This window comes from Gobius niger (genome assembly GCF_951799975.1).
Source record: "Gobius niger genome assembly, chromosome: 21".
Lineage (NCBI taxonomy): Eukaryota > Metazoa > Chordata > Actinopteri > Gobiiformes > Gobiidae > Gobius > Gobius niger.
The window spans coordinates 7,413,626-7,438,124 of record NC_136872.1 but is presented as its reverse complement, the minus strand read 5'-3'; the positions used below and the strand labels follow the sequence as shown (position 1 = coordinate 7,438,124).

The following is a 24,499-nucleotide window of genomic DNA, read 5'->3' as shown; positions in this document are numbered from 1 at the left end:
TTCACATTTGTCTCAGTTCTACCGGCCCATGGCATCGTAAAAACACAACCTCCTTTGTTTACAAAACATGCCTCTTCCGTTCTATCCGACTTTTCTCTGATTAGTTGATTTGCTCGTCAATCACGCCCACGGGGAACTCAAATAAATCATACCCAGTCCCAGACTACACGTCTCTGTAATGAATTGGAAAAGTATAGTCCAGGCTAGTGAAACTGCTTATGGACTATTACTACACTCTAAAAATGAGACAGACTTTCCAATCCACAATCTGTTTTTTTTTTTTAATACATCACTATTTAGGTTCTGCCGAGTCCATTCCTATATGATAAAGCGCTTGTGTGGAATTTCAAGGCGTGGTTTGCTAATGAAACGCTGCCTGCCTGCTGGGACGGCGACGATGGCCGGAGGGTGTTATTAAGATGCAGCCAATCAATGTTATTCGGGCCCCTCTCTGTGAAGGATATACGAGCGAGGGGAAGGGGGGGGTGAGGAGGAGGACACACAAAGACTGACGGGCCTTGGATTTGCGGTGTGTGCAGTGTCTGGGCTGTAATCCACACTGGGCGCAGCGATATCGACTGGATGTGTTCGGGATGAATAGAAACACGGCACGGCTGCGTGTTTGACCGGGCTTGACCGAGTTACCACCAACACAAGATCTGCTCTGACGCCCCGTCCATTCTGATCCTTTACCGGGACATGGGACTTCTGCTACAAGGCTGCTTTTAGGTCAGGGAAGGTTGCAGATGAGTGGTCGATGCTTGTAATAACTTCAATAGATATTTCAAATTGGTCTGGAACACATTCTGCAGGCAACAGTACGAATAAAATCGGCAAAAACGAAATTTCACTCTCAGCTAATGGCGTGCTGGCTAATCCGTGATGCCTTGAAGAACACACTGAGCGTACAACTGGTTCCAAGGAGTCAAACCGATGGATCCTGGAGGTTTTAAACATGTGGAGGACAGTTTTGCGTGCTCTCTATGTCGCAATAAACCCCATGAAGTACAGATGGTAGCACTACTGCGCAATATCCATATGTATACAGTGGGGAAAATAAGTATTTGGTCAGTTTCACATAGATATTCTATTGGATTTTGGCCAAATACTTTTTTTCCCCACTGTATCTCTTATGCAATGCCTCTGAAATCTGTGTTTATCCACTATGCGATCAATAGGGTTGGGCACTGTTACATTTTTCCGATACCAGTACCAGTATAGATTATGTTGGCCACAGTTCTAATGTATATGTCAACATGTGTGCTCAATGGTGTATATGTAGAAGCTATAAGACCTGCTGAATATCTAATGTTCTCTCACTGTACGCACATATAACCTTTGATAACGCTCCGCAAAAGCTGGTGTCACTAAATTGGGCGCTCGTTTCTACTTTTGCCAATCTTGATGGTGGAAGCGGCGCGTATTAGAAGCAGCTTATGCGCTCGTCAAAGGATAAAAGCCATTATTATCCCACATTTGGTGAAAAACCAAACCTGGGATTACACTAGATTATATTTAAGCCGGGGCGGTGCTGCCATAAACAAATTCGACACATAAGCAACGCACTTACTGTATTGTTGTGTCTGCTCAGGCAATTTGCTTACAGTATTTGGCCTGACCTTTCGATGTAGCACAGTCACAATCTTTAACCCTGAAATATATATATATATATATATATATATATATAGGCAGCCAGAGCATGTATTTTATTCATCACCTTTCCTGTAGTGCTTCAGTTTTTCCACATACCTCGCGCTCCACTGCTCCTTGTTTCTGCCACAGTGCACATAATACATTTGCGGCGTGACAGAAAATTGCAATTACATGTTCAGTGTATTGCTTTTCAAACAAGTGCTTCGCTTTTGAAAAGAAGTATGTCATGTCGGTGCTTTAGTTCAATTCAATTCATAGGTTTGTGTTTTTTTTGTCCATTTCCTCACATTATTGTTTGGTCATACAGTGTGTTCATATACGTGTCTTTTTCCCATTTTGATCAATCTTTCTCTTTCTCTCTCTATCTATCTCACTTCCTGTCTGTGTATAAGGAAGTGAAACTATAAACATCACAGAAATGGTCGATCTAAAGGAAGCTGGGTGAAATTGTTAGTAAAAATCTTAAATATAATTGGGGGCAAAGATTTACTCCGATCTCCAAAGCAGGTGCTGAACTAGCTGAGAATGGGATTCCAATTCAATTTCAATTAGTTGCACAACCTTTTGTTATAAGAATAAATTATACCGAGCCCCAATACTGCCTGTTCAAAAACAAACTCCAAACAGGTTTTAATAAACCTAAAGGGAGGAGGCGGAACAAAACAAGGTGCATCGTTCTCATCACCACTTCTTCTAGAATTAAACAAACTGGCTCTTTCTGTAAAAACAGCAAGTGCTATTTTGGATTTAAAAATGAAAATGAGCTCTGTAATATTATAGCCATACACTGAATGTAATAATGCGATTTTTCGGACAAATACTGTGATTGCAATTGGATTTGGATTTTTATATTTCATTCGTTGAAATGCATAAACTGCAAAAATGATGAGTGAACAAAGTCACGTTGCTTTTAGACTTTAGTCAAACTACATATTCTTCAGAACCACACACAATACTCTATTTTCAAAAAGATTTGGTTTTACCCTCGTACTCACTGCGTTTCGTACAAGGGTCTGGATCTTCACAATTGAGCTCCATTATCAGGTGGGAGGGGTGAACTCCTTTGAAACGATTGGATCTGATTTTTGCTAGCGTTTGGCCGTGACGTAGAAATGCGCCCGAGTGAGTGAAGCAGCCATCGTAACTCTTGGGGGCATTTCTTGCGCATTCCAAGGCTTCAATTTTAATTTCTGGATATCTTGGAGCCGAGCCAGGACGGATTGAAGAGCTTCCATTACTTTCGTATCCGCCGCCATTGCCAAACTACATCCAGCAAATGCGTGACGTCACCTACAAGCCCCGCCTCCCCCGCTCGCTGAAGACACTGAGATCAGACCCAGACGTACATGTAGGGAAATTATAATTGACCGGAGTTTACGGATTGGCTAAGGCCAGGCTAGGACAGCGCCTTCTTCTGGAGGAGTTTCCCCGACCTTCAGAGTACCTCTGGGGGACAGCCATGTGACTAAAATAAGTCCATCTAAACCCTTCAGAATCAGCTTTACTGAAACTCAGGCCTTTTTATATGTTTGTATCTAAAGCTGAGATCAGAGGCTCCATAATTCTGATCGGTGAACAACATCTATCACTCACAAGGCCTCAGCTTCTTGAGGTTCGGTTATTGTCAAAACCTCGATTGCAACTAGACATCGATAAACCCTGCAGCCCTAACCAGAATTCTGATTTTAACTTTAAAAACCTCTTCCATTCACGCATTAACACATGTCCAACCTGTTTGTAAACGCTGTTGAATCGCCATGTAGTATAAAATACAACCACCAGCTTTTATTGTCATCATAAAGGCAGTGTAGGACCTCCCCTCGCGCGTGTGTGTGTGTGTGTGTGTGCGCGTGTTTGTTTATGTGCATCTGTGTGTGTGGCGACCGCTCCTCTCTCTCACTGCTGACAGGCCGCTGCTCCCATGGCAACACCATTGTGCTCCCTCTTCTTCTTCTTCTTCTCCTCCTCCTGCTACCGCTGCTGGTCCCTCCCTCTTCCCCTCCCTCTTCCCCCCCACCCCGCGGACCACTCCCCCTCCCCTCCCCTCTTGTCCCTGTGCCTGTTCACCGCTCGCTCCTCGCTCACCCTCCGCCAGACCACACCAAAACCCGAGACAGAGAGGTGTCCGTGCGGGCCCCCGGGTTTGACGCTTTTTTTGTGTGTGTGTACTCACCGCTGGAGGAGGGGGGGGGTCGGACTGGAACCGCGGGGACTTTAACCCGAGGGTCAAAAAAAACACCGGGGACTTTTTTTTGGACTTAACGCCGCGGGAATGAGTGAGGACAACCACTCCCACTTCAGGCTGGAGCCCAGTGACCGCCTCAACGGGCTGGGGCAGCGGAGGAAGAGACCCAAAAAGGTACAGTGGGTGATGGAGAGAGATGGGGCCCCCCCGCTTTGGATCATTCTAATCAGAGAAATTCAAGGATGTACCATTTTGGAAATCACGCTCATTCCCAACCTCTTGTCCTTTCTACATTATTCACAGCGCCTTGCATTTAAAATAATCATGACATTTCATCGTAGCGCGGCATCATTTATTAATAAAACCCGCAATTGTGGCAAAGGATGTGCTCTGGGGCCGCACAATAATGCAAAAAAAATGTTCAATTGCAATGGCTCTAAGCAGTCTGAGCTCCATACAGTCCAATAACGAGAACAAGAACAGCAAATTTGGTTTCAACTTCCATGCAAATGCAATTTTATCAAGCCAAAAGCACGACCAAAATGTAATCTAGTTTAATATTAGAATTTAAACTCATAATTTGGGGTGTCATGTGCGTCCCCATTGAGTACTGAGCGACTATACACAAAGCATCTCCATAGCCCAAGGATTGATATGTTTATCGCCAGTTTCTTCCCGTATTAATAGCGTGTTTGATGGAAGTCTGTTAGCCCGGGACCCCCGCGGCTCTCCTCTCCCGTGTGCTGCCTCCTTGTTATTGTTGTTGTTGTAGTAAGCGCTGACGGGAGGAGGACGAGGAGGAGGAGGAGGAGGAGGCTGCCGCGATGCTGACAGGGTGGGTCCGCCCGCTCTCCCCAAGGCTCGGCGCGCCTCTTTGTGTGAGCTCTCGCGCCGCGTGGGTCGAGATTACAGCTTCTTTTTTTGTAGGCTGGGGTGGAAGTGAAGCGGTGTGGGTTCGGTCAAAGGGGCCAAGGTGCTCGTGTCTTTGGAGGTTTGGTGATCGAGGCGCGGCGTGGAGCTTGATGAAGGCGCAGGTGCGCTCTTGTCTCGGACCCTGGCAGTGTACTGGGATCTGTTGCGCTGACATCATGCTTGTTGGGTTTCGAGTGAGTCAAAGTTGGTGGAAAATGGACAGCAGCAGCACATTTAGGAGGAATCCACTGCTTGCTGTTGCTCATAGTACGTTTATGTGTTTGTCAAGCGATGTAAAAGGACAACCCAAAGATCGACCGGCTCTGATTGGTCGACTATATCGCTATGCAAAGTGTGAAAGTCTGGCACATGTTGCACCAGCGCAGGAATGCACACATTGCCATCATTGGTGTGTATCAGTTGAAACGATGGCTCAAGTCAAGTTTTACTCGATTCAAACTGATTTCTACATTTTTGCATCTTCAGGAATTGAACTTTTTTTGGTTTTGGTTGTTAGCACAGTGTAAGAATCAAGACACATGAAGAAACAAGAAAGTGCATTTAGTTTAGCAGAAAAATCCAATCATTCAAAGTATTTCACAAGATATTTATCCATAGATATTGTTAGGGTCAGGGCTGGGTCGTGCCTTTGTGTGCCCTTTGCAAAGTGCCATTATTTGCTAAAATACAATGATGTTCCGTAAGATTTTGAAGAAAAATGACCCAAAGTCTTTGTTTTGATGATATAAAGATATTTTAATCAAGTGATAGGTGGAACTCCGGTCAATTATCATTTCCCTACATGTTACCTCTGGGTCTGATCTCAGTGGCCGCGTTACATCGGTTCAATTTCAACCTACCATTCAGCGAGCGGGGGAGGCGGGGGTTGTAGGAGATACGAAAGTAATAGAAGCTCTGTCCGTTCTGTCTTGGCTCCAAAATATCCAGACTTGGAGTCGGAGCAAGAGGGATGTTTAGCAAATTTCATTGCTGGCAAAGATGTCGTGGCTTTACTCCCCACGAGGGAGCTAGTGATTGGGTGAAATCAGATCCAATTGTTTCAAACTTTAAAAGGAGTTCACCCCTCCCACCTGAAAGCGGAGCTCAATTGTGAAGATCCAGACCCTCTGTACGAAACGAGTATGAGGGTATGGTAAGACCAGCCTAGGCTGAAGCCAAAACATACAGAAACAATCAATCACTATGTTTTTAAAGGGCAAAGTGTGGTTCGGACATTGAAACAGACAACACAAGCGTAAGGTCCAAATGTTCAGCAGCCGGTGCACTGTAAATTCCAACTAAGGTCGCAACATGAAATAAAGTGTTATAATTACTAGGAGACCTGAAATTTTCAGCATTAACCCTCTATTCCATGTAAGAAGTACATTTTCAAGAGAAAATTGTGATTAATTGCTTTTCCATTTTACAGCAACATGTTTCTGCTCCAAAAAAAGAGTTTTACAAGTACTGACTAACTTTACATGATGCCAGTAATGATTATTTGTCGTCCTGTTGTGCTCACGCTCAATCTAAAGTATCCATTATCAGATTCTGTCCCACTTACTAGGATTTTCCCGTTTTGAATAATATAGGCTGAACATTGGCTTGACTTGCTTTTGTCTTTATCCAGTACATGGTTTTAGTAACTCTCACTAACCTCCCCAGTGTCCTCTACTGCCCCCCTGTAACGGGGACTTGACTGTCTAATAATCGTAACTGACAAAACTAAGCTGTAACCTATGCTGCCCCTGATTGGTTCAGGTCATATGTCACATGTACAGAAAGAGCCAATCAGGTTGCTCTGAACTGTTTTGAATTCAAAAGAGAAGTGTTCGACAGCCCTCAGTGCATCATCAGCAGAAACAGCAGAAAACAGGACCTTTCCTGTTTTATTTCTCATTAATCGACATAAGGTGAGTGTGTCTTTGGATATATTTGTGTTTGCTCTGAGAGTTTGATGTATTGTTGCTATTTTCAGTATTTTTTTATATTTGAAAAATGGAATAATGCGCTTGCTCTACCTTAAAACACATTTATTATTTAATTTGGTGACTGCACAGTGGCCTGTCTAATACTAGTGATACAAATTTAAGTAGTAAAGCTCCAGACGTGTCATTTAAAGACAGCAAATAGATACTTAAGGGTAATTTACTGAGTGTTCTTGTGCAAAAGTGCAGCAGCAGCAGCAGCACAGTCATTTGTGCATTTTTTACTCATGGACCATCTACATATTAGCTTTGGCCATATTACTGTAATATCATTATTTCAAATGTTAAATCAGGTGCAGCCTGTCCACAACATTTAATACTACTGGTTATGATTAAAGATTTTCTTTTATTCCCAGACAGTGACAGCTGTGAAGATTTAGAGCCTGACTCTGCATCAAGGCTGAAGGTAAGACTGCACTGATCAGTGTTTTAAACAGCATGTAATTTAGTAAATAATCTTTGAAATGGTTTGTGTGTCCAGTGTCAGACTGAGGAGTCCAGCTGTGGAAAGACCTGATGAGACGGAGCTGAACACGCTGAGGTGAGACACTCAAATGTTTGTGTCAAAAACATTTACCTGTGGTTTGGACTTTAGTATTAGTACACAAGTGTTTAGACTTCAAATATAATATGTACATATATAAATATCAATCCTGATTTTTTATATGATAGTTGATCCTTATTGTCATAAAACTCTGAGGAAGTCCATAGTCTTTTTTTATCTGTTTTTACTGAGCTTACTGATTGTAATTCTTTGTTTTACAGAAATCTGAACTGCTGTGAAAACTCTGAGACCATCTCAGCATCCAGGCAGTAGGTAAGACAGCACTCATCGTTATATTCTGATAAAGTGGCCTGAAGGTGGATGTGAAATAACATTTATGAATGCTTTTGTGTGTGTCCAGTGTCAGACTGAAGAGCAGCTGTTGAAGGATCTGCTGAGGCTGGAGCTGAACACACTGAGGTGAGACAGAGTCAGAGCTGAGATGTTTGGATGAGACAAAGCAACATTTAATCTGTAGGTTTTGGTTTTGCCATAGGGACTTGTATCTAAAGTATTTTTGTTCTTTTTATGTCTTACAGAAATCTGACCACGCTGATGAAGACTTGACGGTGATTTACAAAGATGCCCTTCCTCCTGCTGTGAGTCTGCAGAACCTGCTGCATGTACAGAGTCTGTGGAACCTTCTGAGACACTTCAGCTCCTCGTCTTCATCGGCTCAGTACAGACTAATCCACCTGTTTGGACTGATGTGAACTATAACTGCAGAAATAGAGATTTTCTATCATTAACTGCACCAAAAATGTAAGTGTTTTACACTGTGTTAATGTTAAATAAATTGACTTTATAACTACACTTTGCTTTATTACAACATTTATATCTTGTACTAAATTTGTAAAACTTCATTAATGGGAATAACCAATAAACCATAAAGGGAACAGGAATGTTCCATTAACCAGTACTAAGCATAATAGTACAGGTTAAGGCCATATTTAAGTAACAAAAGTAATCAGTACTCGGAATTCCCAGTTGCCAGTACTAACATGTCTAGTAATCAGAACTTGTATCATTAGTAATGAACACTGTGAAAGACGTCTTAATCATACTAGCGTTACTAGTAATCATGGCTTAACATTGGGAGTAATAATTATGCATCGGGTTTACAACTTATTCCAATTAAGTGCAATGAGTTGGAATTTACAGTGTGGTGGTAGGATGTCCATGTGCGTCCCCTGTCTTCACACCCTCCTTCATGGCAAGGAGAAACTCAAAAACCCAGTGGGAGAAAACAGATGCATTGGGGGGAACGACATTCTCTCAGACCAGACAGGGGGCTGCATATAGGGTTGAAGACTGTGGAGCGATAACATCCAGTCCTTGAAGACTGTGGAGCGATAACGTCCAGTCCTTGAAGACTGTGGAGCAATAACGTCCAGTCCTTGAAGACTGCGGAGCGATAACGTCCAGTCCTTGAAGACTGCGGAGCGATAACGTCCAGTCCTTGAAGACTGCGGAGCGATAACGTCCAGTCCTTGAAGACTGCGGAGCGATAACGTCCAGTCCTTGAAGACTGCGGAGCGATTACGTCCAGTCCTTGAAGACTGTAGAGCTTTAACATCCAGTCCTTGAAGACTGCGGAGCGATAACGTCCAGTCCTTGAAGACTGTAGAGCTTTAACATCCAGTCCTTGAAGACTGCGGAGCGATAACATCCAGTCCTTGAAGACTGTAGAGCTTTAACATCCAGTCCTTGAAGACTGTGAGCTTTAATGGACAGTCCTTGAAGACTCTGGAGCTATAATGTCCAGTCCTTGAAGACTGTGAGCTTTAATGGACAGTCCTTGAAGACTGCGGAGCTACAATATCCACTTCTTAAAGAATATGGGGCTTTAACGTCCAGTCCTTGAAGACTGTGAGCTTTAATGGACAGTCCTTAAAGACTGCGGAGCTACAACATCCAGTCCTTGAAGACTGTGGAGCGATAACGTCCAGTCCTTGAAGACTGTGAGCTTTAATGGACAGTCCTTGAAGACTGTAGAGCTATAACGTCCAGTCCTTGCTGGAGCTTCGGGACTGGGGGTCCACTGGTCGCTCGTACATGTCAATGGACATGAATTATTAGGGAGGCAGTTGTTTGGAAGTGCTGTGATTGTGATCTGATTACAGCCCTACTTCAAGAGTAAAAATGTACAACCTGTGGCCTCTTCACGTGTTCTTCTTTCAGCTATAGAAGAGCTGCTGCACTTCGCCCTAATTGCACACATAATTCTTCTCCCTCGTCTTAGTAACTAGCAGTGCTCGGGATAAACCGTCTCGATCCCGCTTTGCCTGCTGCCCTATTTTACGGCCGCTGTCAATTTCTAACCCTACAAATGATTTACTATTACCATTAAAAACATGGCGCTTGCTTCTGGAGAACCGTGGCCCGTTATATTCCTTCCCTGCATCCTCAGTATCGCTATATCTCGCTTTTACGGCCCGAGGCAATGCTTCAAAGACATTAAGACAGACGGCATCCGTTTCCACTGTTTGCCCAGCGTGCATAAATGTCAATCCTTGCAGTTTTGTGCCCTGCTAGTAAGGACTTGCTCTGCCCCCAGAATAAAAGTAAGGAAGAAAACCCGAGTAATTAGAGAGAGATTCTCCCTGCCGTCTGCTGGCCAAAGGCTTGTCTGAAGGCATGGGCGCTAATGAGAGGCAATGGATAAATTATGCAAATTTGACGATCAAAACCTGGAGTCATTTCTTTTGTTTTTCTGCCTCAGAACAAAGGCCAACTTCCAGGGCTAAATAAAATTGCAATATTGCTAACAATGAGTGCAATTGTGGGTAGATTTGTGGATATTCTAAACACGTCCAGGAGCATTGATATTTGAGACAAAACATGGAAGGCAAACTTCTTATTGGCTAACAGGTAAAGTTAAGCCAGTCAAATTGTGATTTAAGTTCATTTTAGTGTCCTGTGGTGCAGCGGCGTGTCCTGCCTTGTTACACCATTTTGTATTTTAATTGAAAATATATTTATTTTTTTCAAGATAATTACATGTCTTGTTGAAATAGTAATACATGTAACTGTTGGAATACAATTGAATGATCGTTCCAAAATATACACAAATTTGAAAGTATGTCATGTAGTACGACCACTTCTGATATATATATATAATATCAATAATACAGCAAGTTGTTTAAACCAATGCATATAGTTTGCATTAAGGTCCAATATTAATGCTTATCGATTTCTTTAGATTTATACTTATTTTTTCAATTAACTAAAGCAGGGGTAGGCAACGTCAGGCCCGGGGGCCAAATCCGGCCCTCCAGCGCAGCACCTCTGGCCCTCAAGATGATTTTGAGAAACATTATCACACAAATCAGAGAGTACTTTTAACATTATTAGAGTTGCTGTAAATGGGAGAAAAAAAAGGTAGAAATACTGTCAATAAACCCAATTAGGTCATATATTATGTACAACACTGGTATTTTGAAGGAAGTGCTCTGGAAAAAGAATAATCGTTTTAAGGAAGAAATGACATAAATCGACTTGAATTAAGAGATTAAATCTAAGGTTTGAGTAGATTTGGTCTGGTCTTAGACGAGATTAAATCTCTAGTAGCAGTTATTCTCTTAATTCAGATAAGTGACAAGTGAAAAACAATTATTTGTCTGATTTCAAGTGGTTTTAATTCTTCTTCTAACATTTGTATCTTGGATTAGTTCAAACCGACTCAAATTCAACATAGAAGAATTTTAATTCAAGCAATTTTAAGTCATTTATCTCATTTAAGATGGTCATTTTTCCAGTGTTGTGCTTTACTTTGGGCTAATAATCAGCTACTTCGGCCCTCGGTCTGTTTACAATAAAGAAAATCGTCCCTCCGCCAAGAAAACTTACCCCTGAACTAAAGCATGTTTTATGTGTCGCACCGCAGGACATTTTGTGGGTGATACAACTGTAAAATTCATATTAATTTTGAAATCCATAAAGGGTTCACTAACCAGACCTATAGGATGACAATGAATACACTGACTTTGAAATGCTAACTTGTGTCGCATTCCTAAACATCAAGAACCCAATGATTAGTTTGACGTCTTATTGTGACTAGAAGCCGTTTAAAAGGACCATACAAACCATTTGAACTCAAAGACAGAATTATGCACCGAGCCGTTTGTCAGATCCCCTTTTGTGTCCACAAATTTGGATAATCAGACACGATTTGCTTGTCACAATTGAGACAATAAAACCCGCTGTCAGATGTTTTTCGCCGCCCGACGAACGTGCATCAAAGCGGCGCTCCCAGCAGCAAACACAAAACAGGACTAAAAAGAGCCGTTTATGCTGAGAGTGCTGCGGTTGGAAACGCAGGGGGGGGGGCTTTTGGCAGCGGGGGGCAATTGAATCAATAACTGAATTATTGATACGAACCCCCACCCCCACCCCCCTGCGCTTAGCCAGACACCGAAGGAAAAGCACACCGTGGATTTCGGGCTCAAGTCGATGTGCTCAGTGTCATTTTGAAGACAAAGCGAGTTGTTAAGAGTTTGAGGAATGTCGATGTTAAGGCGAGACACTGCAGGTGAATAGGGAAAAAATGTATATTTACAGATATCAATTTGAAACTTTTGCTGTCGATCACTGGCATAAATGTGAGAAAAAAATACATGGCAAGTTTTCTGTTATTTTATCTTTTCATATAAGAACAAGGAGTTTTATGCCTAAAAATGCCCCAAATTTCCCATCTTTTCGAGGGGCGAAATCTGAATAATGGACAGAGCTACATTCAAATTTATGGTTTCATTTTATTGATAAATGAGTTACCAAGACTTTTTCAGAGGGGATTTTGGATTTCTTGTTTAGTTTTAAAATAAGCTGTTTTTTAGTGGAAAAATTTGTAAAAAATTAAATTTTCGCCTTATTTTTTGACATTCAAAACTCAATACATGGGGATTATAGAGATTAAATAATAAAAAATATTTGGAAAAATCTTCCAAATATTGTTCAGTCCAAGGCTGGAAAATTTGAAGTCTTTAGGTCCGACTGACGTGGACATAGTGTCGCCACAATGACAGAAAAATGTGTTTTGAGAAAAAGGCCCTTGAAATTGTGTTCTCCCATATAAGTCTATGGGGGAACATCGAATCAGCACAATATTTAAACATGTTATTGTGAAGATTAGGTATATTTTCTGTTTCCGGGTGAAAGCTTGTATGTTCAGAGACCAATTTGGCCCAAAACCTGAAAACTGAAAAAAATGAGTTTTGCCTGTAGTGTCTCCCCTTAAGCGTGAGGAATTTCTCTTAATTTTGTGGTGAAGTTGGTTAAAGGCACACTGCGTAACATTTGGGATTGTTGCAAGCAATACAAATCACGCTAATGACCAGCTAAACACAGGAAAAAAATAAAGTTTTCCTACATTGTATTTGTAGCAACTAGCAATTTAGCATAGATTTTTTCTTCTTCTACTCTTTTTCTTCGCTTGCCAGGGTATAGCCGTGTGGTCTTGGGTCATTAAATCTCTAAATACTTTAATCTTGCCCAGCCTCAATTAAACCCCCTCTCGCCACGGACCCAAATGACTCTCAAATCTCCCCGCACCCAACCTTCACAGCCCATCTCCCCGCAAAGACGGTGCTCAGCGTCACGATGATGATGAAGGGGCGGGTGTCCATTTCTGATGACGGGACAGTCTCATTTATGTCCTCCCATGTCCAGGCCCGGGACGGGGGATAAAGATTCCGACGGATTGGATTTCAACAGACAGTGACTTCGGGGAGTTTGAAAACTTTGTGACTCAGCTTGTTTGTCCGTGTTGCGCGGCCAAGCGACTGCAGATCATTAAACTCCGCTGCGGCTAAAACCTTTCATCGTGTCATGGCTTAAAGTGATAGTCTGGGAGTCTAAATGTTTTACAAATGTTAAGAAATGTGCAAAATCGACCTCCTGGTGTTGCAGTTTAATGTAAAGTAAGTTATTGTGTGTATTATTTGTTTTATAAAGTCCTGCCTTCCCAGATCTCAGTAACTATTTAGAGTCTAGTGTCCTCCCGTTTCGACCAATGAGGCGATCTTTTCCTGTGAACCAGCCTGTCACGTCCAATCGGGAGGGAGGGGGAGGAGTTTGATTGTTTACTTTTGAAAATTCTGTTCCTGCTCTCCTCATTTTGCAAAATAAGAAGTCTTTCCTCTCTTTGCAAACTTACAGACTATCACTTTAAGGCAATCTTTCACACAGTGGTCAATGTTGAGATTTGTACCTGGTTTTCTCCCTTTACATCTTAGTTTCATTGTAAAAAAAAAAAAAGAATAAACTCACCCTTAACAATGCTAGTTTTATGACATTTTGTCCACTATAGCGAGACCTGAGAATCCCAGGAAATCAGCGCAACGCTCCCTCGTCTTTCCCAAGCTTATCCATTCACAAATATTGGCATGTTTGGTATCCACGTGTAGCACGAAAGGCGACCGAGATGACGCTGCAATCCAAATATGGTCAGCGGCAGAAAAATCTGAGATACACACACGGATGCGCAGATGTTGCAAAACTTTATGTCCCGTTTTCTCAAAATGATCTGTAGTCGCTCCTACAAATTGTTATTATTATAAGATATCAAAATCTCTTCAGAAATATCTTTGAAACTGACATATCGACAAAATAAAACTATAAATTTAAACCTGCCGTTGTCCAGTATTTAGATTTCGTCGTTGTTGACATCGTATTATGGCTCAGGCTGTGTAAATGTAACAGTTCTTCACGGCTGTTCGCTGCCTTTGAAAACCGAACACATCCATGTCCTTGTAAGAATCCATTGGCCACGTTTCTCCATGTAAGTCTATAAATGCACCCATGAGTCACATCTGATCAGCCGGCTAATAAGAGACACTTCCACTGCTGTCTTCACCGTCCGCCCACGAGTGAAAGCGTTTAGCATGTTCCTTCCGCCAACTCCTTCTTCCAAACATGCGACAAAATCAACTTCTAACCAGGTTTTACCACAATATATATCAAAAAATATTCAGAGATGTGGTACAATCATCCACAACTACGATGCTTTTGAGTCTAGACACATTTCTTAGGAGTAGTGAGGTGTTCGAAGCGCTTTCAAAAGCCTGAGAAAAAAAAGCACAGAGGGATCTTTAACCCTGACAGAGGATGTTGGCGTTAGAAAGAGACAGGAGTCAGTTGTGAAGTTGGACCTGCCATCGACCGGAGGGGTCAGAGCGGCTGAATTACTCCTCGGCTGTCCGCTCGCATTTGTCTGGGAGTGAGTCTGGAGATGAAGTGGACATGCGAGTCACGCGAGGGCCTATTCGCATCCATACACTGCTGCAAGGGAGGAAGGGAGGGATACAAATCTACACTGCCATGACCCCAAAAAAACTATGATCTTATGATTTTGGGGTCGCTGCAGTTGGTCAGCTCTCAGTTCAGCGACACTATATGTGCCCGAAGAATGAGATCAGCTGACGACCAGATTATCCCATCAATGGAGTGTTCTTCTTCCCTGATGGCACAGGCATATTCCAAGATGACAATGACAGGATTCATCAAAAGAGTGGTTCAAGGAGCATGAGATCGATCGGCCGCCACAGAGTCCAGATCTTAACCCCATTGAGAATCTTTGGGATGTGGTGGAGAAGGCTTTGGAGAAAAAATATTGCAATGCTGGAATTTTTGACAAACGATTATTGAAATTATCTGTGGTACAGCAGGTTGAGTATGCAGAGAAGAGTTTTATCGTAGTATGGGGCGTCCAAAGTACCAATTGCGACCTTCAGACCGATCGTTTATTTTGCCAGAGGGTGAGGGTGGCGTCATCCGCAAACTTGATCAGTTTAACGGACTGGTGACTGGAGGTGCAGCAGTTTGCCTACAGAGAGAAGAGCCAGGGGGAAAGCGCACAGCCCTGAGGAGTTCCAGTGTCTGTAGACCGAGTGTCCGAGACAATCTTCTGCTGTCTCCGGTCCGTTGGTACTTTACGTCACTGCAAGTTTATTCCCTCTACATTTAATCCTTGTACACGATTCAAACCTGATTATGTTTAGTTTCTTGTTTAGCGTGAAGCAGAGTTGCCGTAATAGTGACAGTTGATTGACAGTAGAAGTAATGGCAGCAGAATTGGTTTGTGTTGTAGTGCGTTTATGAGTGTAAACACACATTTTACTTCCACAACTTTTTACTTTGTACAGTAGCACCTTCTCAGATTTCCCGAACAGCGCCCGGATACCTGTTGCTGACGTTCACACCTCTGCGTTGCATAACCGAATCAGATCGACCTGTTCTTTTATCCTGTCGATTCCGTTAATTAGCAACTGAACTCCATGCTAAAACATACCTTTGAAGCGTGTGGCTGTGACCCTTCTTCCTCCTCCTCTCTTCTGCCTTTCTCTGGACAGCAGTCGGCCCCACAGATGGTCCGTGAGGATGGCACCGAGCCGTCGTCATGGCGACTTCTGGGGCCTGCGCCGCCAAAAAAAGGAAGAAAAAAAAAAACCTTTTGCTGAAAAACATTTGAGGCGACAACTCATAGGCGGCCAGCATATTCACAATTCTGCACTTTTGTTGTCGGGATTGAGAAGTGAGAAGTTTGATTGAGGACGGTGAAAAGTTGTGGTCAATGGTGCATGAAAGTACTAGTAGTAGTAGCATGATCTTTATAGCTAAAATGGAAATGGGTTTACGAGGCGTTTGATCTCAATATGCCGTTACATTTGTGCATATCGACACCCGCTGCTGTAACACATCATTATCAATCAAAAGGAGCCACGCCATTTAACACCCACTGTTCACAAACGCCAGATTATGAGCTTCTCCACAAAGATAAATGACAAAGGCATCTAAAAATGTGAAATTTATGGATGCTATTGCTGGGTTGCAGGTTCTAGAATGTGATGATGTCATCGGACCCAGCGGGGGGCAAGAGCCAGTTTTTCCTATTAATAACATTACACTTTCACAAGTCATAGCTAAAAAGAAAATATATGAATTTAAAAAATGATCTTTAATATCAGTCACTGGGTCCATGATCTCTCTGTACAAGACCAAAAATTTCCTCAAAAACAAAATAATTTTTCCTCTATATAATAGTATAGGCCTTTAGAATGCTGTGATGTCACCTGCAACCCAGCAATAGTAAAACTAAGTAGACAAAAACGGGGATTGAAGATGTAGTGCTAAGAGCAGAAATGTCCCCTTCATAAAGTGACGGTAAAAGGCTAACTTTAAATTATACATGAGAACAAAAGCTAATAGAATGTGTTAAAAAATGGAAAAGCAAATCTCTCATGCAGGAATATTTTAGCAAAGCACATGGATGCTTCTTTCTGTTTAGCTTTCGGTGCTAGAAAACTAACGCATGATATTTAAAGGTACACTGCGTAACATTTTGAACTATACTGTAGCCGGCAAAACATAACATGCTCCATATGACCAGCTCAACACAGAAAATGCTATGACTGCCGTTTGTAATAAAAGAATGGATTTGGATGAGGACCTAACCTGTTTAAATCTCAAATTCTACTGCCTTTAGTCACATCTCCATGGAAACGAGCTGGAGACGTACCCGCTCCCGGTAAAGTTTACAGCCATATCTTAGGAGGGGTGAGCCTCATAAATGTTTGTTTGTACAATTATGAGGTATGTTTCAATGGGGAAAATATCTGTCATAAAATAAATGCTTGTATTTCAATTTTATCTATTGGGTAAAATTCTACGCAGTGTGGCTTTAAAGGGACTATATGGAGTTTAAAAATGTTTAAAAATGTTGTATTTTCCTCCCCCTACATGTTCCAGCAATGTCCTACTGTGTAATGAACCCAGACCTATTAAACACAACTTCTGCGAAAATCCTGCACTGTCACTCAAAAGTTGTTACTTCGGGTCTGAAGTGACGTCATTCACTAGCTTAATATAGAACCTGCAGTTACGTGTAAGACCTGAGGTGGCAGTAGTGAGCATAAAACGATGTTATGAAATGAATGAACCCTTCCACATGTCGCGATCCCTCATGTGCATGAATTTTTGGGCATGTTTTACAACTTTTCAGATTACGAAGCGAAGGTTTTACGAAAGCAAAGTCTCATTACTTCCACACACTTTTTTTTCATAATCTACTCGTACAAGATCTTTGACAAATATGCGCAAACAAAATCATTCAAATCCCTCCTCTGCAGTGACCACTTGACGCGTTCCCATGCCTGCTCCTTATCTCCGTGGCCACAGGCTTTCACAGGCAGATCCGGACCCCGGTGTGTAAGTCTTCCTCCGACACTTATGGGGGCGCGGCATTATTCATTGATGAGAGCGTCTATCCATTAGTAATGTCCAGGGAGCGGGGATGGCACGCCGATCAATGGAGATTCTGCGGATCTGACAAGAGGTGGCATTTGAGCCCCGCGCTGGGGTCAAGCTGAGACGACGGGGCAGTAAATATGATGGAGGGGAATTGTACTTACGCGCACACTGATGCTGTGTGACGACAATCCCAGTCTCTATTATGTAGCAATGAAGAGGTATTTTATTTTAGCGCGGCTTGTATAAGTTCTATTTGTCACTGTCGCCCACGACCTTTCCAGAGTGTTTCCAACTCTCCAAAAATACCCCCAGTTCTATCTCTGTGCCGAGGTTTTCCTTCTTTAGCTTTTTCACGTCCCACTCCTGCACTTGTTGCCATGGCACCTGTGGCCCAGTTCCTCTTTACGCACAGGAGCCTCGCCGCATGAATGAATCCTACAACCGATAGACTACTTCCTACTATTGTCTGTTTTGTGAATGTCTCGTTGTGTTGTCGAATCACCGCTTTGTTCTTTGGCCATTTTCTCCCGTGAAACTCAAAGAGGCCTCCTGTTATCGGTGCACGTCCGAGCCTACACGGGGCGCTTGTCTTTGTTTTCGTGGCGTTTAAACGGAGGGTCATTACGGGCTCAGGTTGAGGTGAAAGCCGTGTCAGCGAGAAAGTGAAACCTGACACCCATTTTCTGTGAATAGTTTCTTGCGACAGATTGGGGTCAGCGGGTCAACTACTCCCAGCAGTTATGTTAAGCAATCGTTTAACTCAATTCATTTTGACAATTGAGTCGAAACCAAAGCGACTGCGCAACATTCCCGGTGATTTGCCGCTATGTCACCAGAGCAGGTAAACTATAGCAAAACCAAAATATAACTCATTTCCATTTCAGCAATAAAGTTCCTGATACTAGCCTAATGTCTAAGTCAGGGGTAGGCAAGTTTGTGTCATGGAGGGCCGATTTTCTTCATTGCCAAAACACCAAGGGCCGAAACACACAATTGTAGCCCAAAGTAAAGCACCTTTTTTCTACAAATATAAGTTTGGCACATAATATATGACCTAATGGGCTATATTGCTGGGAAATGTGAAAATATTGACCGTATTTTTCACATCTTAGAGTCCTTTTCACGTAGTTGGTCTCTGATTTATGAATACATGTTTCTTCAAAATTCTCTTGGGGGCCAAAGGTTTTATGCTGGAGGGCTGAATTTGGCCCCCGGGCCTGATGTTGCCTACCCAGGGTCTAAGTTATAATTGCTTCCTAACAAGAGATGTTGCACCATTGCAACAACTTAGCATCACTGGATAGTTTTTCGTCTTGATTTCTGTCTGTGACTATTAGCATCCCATAAATACCAATTAGCAATTGTGTAATGCTAATGCCTGTTGAATATATGTATAATTTTTGCTTTTGCCTTAACCTAAATTGTGTTTTTTTTTAGCTAGCATGCAAATTAGCTTGTTATGGTAATAATTGCTAGCGCCTGATGATTTTTTTTTTCATTTTATTGTCGTAAGTCAGCTTGCACCATAAGCTCATTTAGCATCACAGGCTAGTTTTTTCATCTGTTAGCTTTGGTGTTTGTCAAGTGACTATTAGCATCCCAAAATTCCAAAATTTAGCAATAGCAATAGTGCAATGCTAATGCCTATAGAACAGAGAAAGATTTTTTCTTTTCTTTTCTTTTTTTTACTTTTGCCTAAACAAAAATTGTGTTTTATTTGTAGCTAGCTTGTCAATTAGCTTGTTATGGTAATAATTGCTTGCACCTGATGAACTTTTTTTTCCATTTTAATGTTGTAAGTCAGCTTGCACCATAAGCTAATTTAGCATCACAGGCTAGTTTTTTCATCTGTTAGCTTTGGTGTTTGTCAAGTGACTATTAGCATCCCAAAATTCCAAAATTAGCCATAGCTATAGTGCAATGCTAATGCCTATAGAACAGAGAAAGAATATTTATATACATATATTTTACTTTTGCCTTAACCTAAATTGTGTTTTATTTGTAGCTAGCTTGCCAATTAGCTTGTTATGGTAATAATTGCTAGCGCCTGATGAACTTTTTTCCATTTTATAGTCGTAATATGAGACCGTGCGGATGTAATAAAAAGCTATTGAGGGGGAAGTGCATTGAATGGCTTCCGTCTGCTTAGATCCCCAGAGAGTATTTTGCTCGCCTTTCGCAGAACCTACTGTTAATACAGACGTTTTGCTGAATGTGCATTTTCCTACTATAGGCGGTGATGTAGCGCTGTCCCCCCTATTCCACTACATCTTGTTATTATATTGCATTATTTGATACTGAAACTGCAAAATGTACTGGACACATGACCTGAAACGATATCCCTATTGTTGTTTTGTATCCACTCTAATCCAACAAACTCGTTTCGAATTGAACTGGTGTCATGTCCTTGATCCAACCATTGATTGAAAAAAACACGCTTATTGACCTGTGCCCTTCGAAATGCTGACAGGTGCGTTCGGGTGTATTAATCCCTCAGTCTCGTCTGCAGGCTCATGGACAGCATCGTCGGGGTTCTAAACAGAAAACAGACTGAATGAATGTGGTGAAAAAGCGGTCTTTTGTTGCTATGCTTTTTTGTCATTTGTTTGCAACACAATAGAGGGATTTACTGCAGCATTCTTCTCAAAGATTATATTCCCGAGAGGATTGAATGCAACCTTTGATTTTTAAACATAGTCATTATTTTTCTGCATGCTTTCCAATTGTTTACTTTTAGAGCTGTGAAGGAGGAAACTATCAAGCTTCTGCCGTTGTTTTGTCAAAGCAAAGCAGTGTTAAACTTTCATGACTCCTGCAATCTCTTCTGAGAGCACAGATGGTCGGTGAGCAGCGTGCCATATGCAAAATACAAGGCATTCTGGGTAATTTTCTGATTGGCTGCAGAGGTGACAGCTCACGTTAGTGTCAAAGTATAGATCCTGGGCCAAGCTAAGGACCACCATAAATTAAACTTCATGACCAAATAAGTGAGCTCATTGGTGACAGACTTTAATATTTATAGAAATAAACGATTAAAATGTAAAAAATAATATCGGAAATGAATTGGTTGCCTACAATACATACAATACAATACATTTCCCTTAGCGAACAATTCAAATGTTGCTTTTATATTTTCCTCTTTACATACTTTTGATGGAATTATGAAGGGTTGTGATATTTAATAAGTGGCTTCAGTTTGTTTTTGTTTTGTTTTTCATTCAATTTTGTCAAAACAAGAAATGCTACTTCAGGTTCATGCTAAAATGGAGCTAAGTTTGAAAAATTAAACCTGAACTTTTGCAGATTTTTAAGTTACCTTTTGTTTTAGGCTGTGTATATTAGATGGTAGACCTCAGTGATATTGTGTGTCTTCTTGCCATATGGATATTGCGTTAACTCATGCTAGGATGATGATCACTAGGCGATATATTGCTCTGCCCTGGGCCGAAGTCAAAAGGCTGCACATATTGCTGACAGTCCTTTACGCGTCAGCTGTGATTGGCGTTTACCAGCGGTTCAATATAGCATCCCCTCCAGCCTGCTCTCTGCCCGTCTTTTCTTTTCTGTTTGCGCATGTCTGTGTTTGACCGCGGCCTTATTGTGAAACCTCACCACAGAGACCCCCCGCTCTGCATCCAAACGCTTTCATTTCCACACGCTGACCTCCGCCGCTCCCCGGGCATCCGACCTTTCCTGTATCTCACTGGGGGTACGCTGCTGCGGTCTGCTTCTAATTGGACGGTATGGACCGAGCCGTGAGCCTTAAAGCACTGTAGTCTTTGATGCACTTGGTTGTCTGGTGCCTGTTGACTGTTTTTGATTTTTCTGGCACACGAAACCATGTTCAAAAAGCTCGTCTTGGGCCTGAGGCAGAGTTTCACGTCCTCGCTTTGACAGCTGAAGTGCTTTGTCTTGCTTGTTTTGATGGAATTCATGGGGGACTGCGAACCCTGCGCCAGACAATGTTCACATATTGTCAGTTGAAAGCAAATACAAAAGCGGAAGGAGACAGATTGATTTCTTATTTGTTTGTGGGAAAACTGATTTGGGAAGAAGTACCGTCTCAAGTTGAAATTTGAACTTAAAAGTATAACACATAGCCCAAGGGTATGGTTGATTCTTATGCATGAACATTTCCAAATGAAAGCTTAATGGCTTTTGTGTATTACATTATTCCCATAGCCTTTGCCTGTTCTGTTTTATTAAACAGAAAGAGTTAAACAGAAAGATACCATATTTGGATGCCTGATGGATCATAAGAGAGGACAAAAGAAAGTTAGATGGCTGGCTGTCTGTCTGTCCGTCCATCCATCCATCCATCCATCCATCCATCCATCCATCCATCCATCCATCCACTTCCACTTTTCCGTTGCTGGGTCGTGGGGGCAGCTGTTGGAGCTGCCCAAATCACATTGCACCAGCCCCTATGGCTCCTCCTGCAGGTGGTGGGTCCACAGAAGGACGGTCTCACGATTAAACAGGCCTGTTGGTCTCTCATAAGGAGCTTCTGAACCGCTCTTTGTCTAAACCGTCACCTAGGACCTGTTTGCCATGGGAGACCCTACCAGGGGCACAAAGCCCCCGACAACATAGCCCCCAGAATCATTCAGGCGCTCAAACCCCTCCACCACGTTAAGGTGGCGGTTCTGGGAGGGGTAGATGGTTGTCCTAGCTCAAATAAATAGGAAAACCTACAGGTTTTGTTCAAAGAAATTGTTTTAATATGAACATTATCATTCTGGTTCAATGTTCAATGACCAAAATAGCCCGATGTTCCAAGTATTGTTCAGATAAACCTTTAAAGTGCTGGTACTGAACAATTATTCTACGTATACCTAGCCCGGTAATTGAGATTCTGAAACACAGTGTGACTTTCCTGTTTACTAAAGGGTAGATTTTTTTCAAATTTCATTCAAATCAACATGCTGGGCAACGTGACGTATCCGTCTTGGCCCATCCTCTGGTGATCTTCATACATGAAACCTTTGGCAAATGAGCCTGCATTTCCTCCTCCCGTTATGTTTATTTATTACATCATTATAGTACACTTAATCAGTTGAGCACCTGCTTTCACTGACACCCGGCAAGCAGTTATTCTTTGTCCAACTTGTGGCAGCTGCGTTGTTTACCAGTTCCTCCAGGTTGAAGCACTGACAACTGGCAGGTATAGCTGATGTACGCAGATGCAGCCAGACGTCTTGTCATTGTGTACGCTCATGCGATGTGATGGTCTGGTGACACCCTGAAGACAGCGGTGAGTGTGAGGCAGGGAGTGTGTGGTGTAGCTGCGTTGTGGGGACTTCAGGGCGTGTGGCGGAGCTGCGTGAGGGGGATTAGCCCGAAACAAAAGGTGATGCCCACGGTGGGACGCGTTGATTCAATGGATCCCTCCTCGGAGCTGTGCTAACTGGATTATTCCGACCAGTGCGGTTCTGTAAAGGCGAGGTGGCTTCATGCCTCTAAACACACAGACGGGAGAGAGATTTGAGAAGGGAGAGGGTGGGAGTAAAATAAGAAAAAAACAGCAGTCAGATGGAGTTGGGGCGGCTAGAGATGTGAGTGAGAGCATCGGATTAATTCGAAGATTAGGGCGAAGAAAGAGGGTGGTGAATAAGAAAGTAAACAAGGACAGAGCACATGTACAGCTGACAGGATCCTGTAGCTTTTAAACACAATGACAAATGCTTTCCTTCCATTTTTATTCTAAAAAGATTGACACATTTGGTCAATAACTGGCTTTTTTTCAGTATAATCTGACACTGTAACCATTAATGTATGTGTATATTTGTTGTTTTAGTTTTTAGACCTCTTATATATGCTCTCTGCTTGGTAAACTACAGTTAATAATAATGGACCCAAGTTACAGCCCTGTGGGATGCCATAACACATATTGTAAATGTAGATCAAACTTAAGGCCACATCCTTCTTGTAAATTACCTTTAAAATGGCATATTATAATTTGTAAGATGACAAATTATAAGAGCCTTAACAAAGAAAGGCCTTCTTTGCTTTCCTTCCATTTTTATTCTGAGAAGATAGACACTTTTGGTCAAGAACTGGCTTTCATTCAGTAAAATCTGACAATGTAGCCATTAATGTATTAAGTATTAGGTGTTTTAGTTTTTAGATCTCTTATATATGCTCTCTGCTTGGTAAATTACACAGTTAATAATAATGGACCTAAGTTACAGCCCTGTGGGATTGCATAACACATAATTTGTACATGTCGATCAAGCTTAAGGCCACATCCTTCTTGTAAATGACCTTTAAAATGGCATGTTATAATTTGTAGGAGGACGAATTATAAGAGCCTTAACAAAGAAAGGCCGTCTTTGTCAATTCCACCAGTCTGTTCGGCCACCCAAGGTCACTGACATCGCTTCTGTTTTCATGTTTTGAGCCACATTGCTAGGCGCTCAGGTCACACACCAGAGCCCGCGCATGTCTTTGAGCTGACACACTCGGACTATGAAGAATTTAAAGGCCCTTTCCACTGACAAGGCCGTCATAGATGCGGAAGGCTGCACTGGGGACCTGACAGCTCACCAGGCATCCAGAGAGCAAGGCGAAAAAGGCCAGTCTTTTCACACGCGCTGAAAGATCTCCTTGTTACGCAACGCCAAGACAACCTTCCAGCATTCTCGGGAGTGTCTTTTTAAATCGGCAGAACAAGGAAAAGTGTTGTATTCGGTGTCATGGGCAACATTGTTGATGTTTTGGTTGGTGTCAAGTACATTTTTTATTACATTAAATAGAAGGTCAGAGGAGAGAAGAGTCGAGCTGGGGGTTACAGGGAATGTAATCGGTCAGAATGGATGGTCAATTGGTGGCATGTCTTGTTTTCCACATTAGCTTGATTTATAATTCTGTCTTGCTACTTAACAGCTGCTCTAGTAGGACTTATTACCAGAGACTACAATGGACTATTGACTATTCAGTTCTTTACGAGAGAATGTCTTTGATTATATGCCC

At 42.2% G+C, this 24,499-nt stretch overlaps 1 protein-coding gene across 2 annotated transcripts in view; it reads left to right on the top strand.

Annotated features, from left to right (window-relative positions):
* ank2b (ankyrin 2b, neuronal) overlaps nt 1-24,499 on the top strand; it is a 154,599-nt gene that overhangs the window by 42,363 nt on the left and 87,737 nt on the right. Inside the window, exon 1 of one of the 2 annotated variants that reach the window (XM_079579543.1) lies at nt 3,746-4,012. The exons of the other annotated variant lie outside the window; for it this stretch is intronic. Within the exon in view, the coding sequence (XP_079435669.1) occupies nt 3,926-4,012 (87 nt within the window). The 5' untranslated portion in view covers nt 3,746-3,925. Of the gene's footprint in view, nt 1-3,745; nt 4,013-24,499 lie in introns of those variants that run through there. 2 annotated transcript variants of the gene reach the window in all.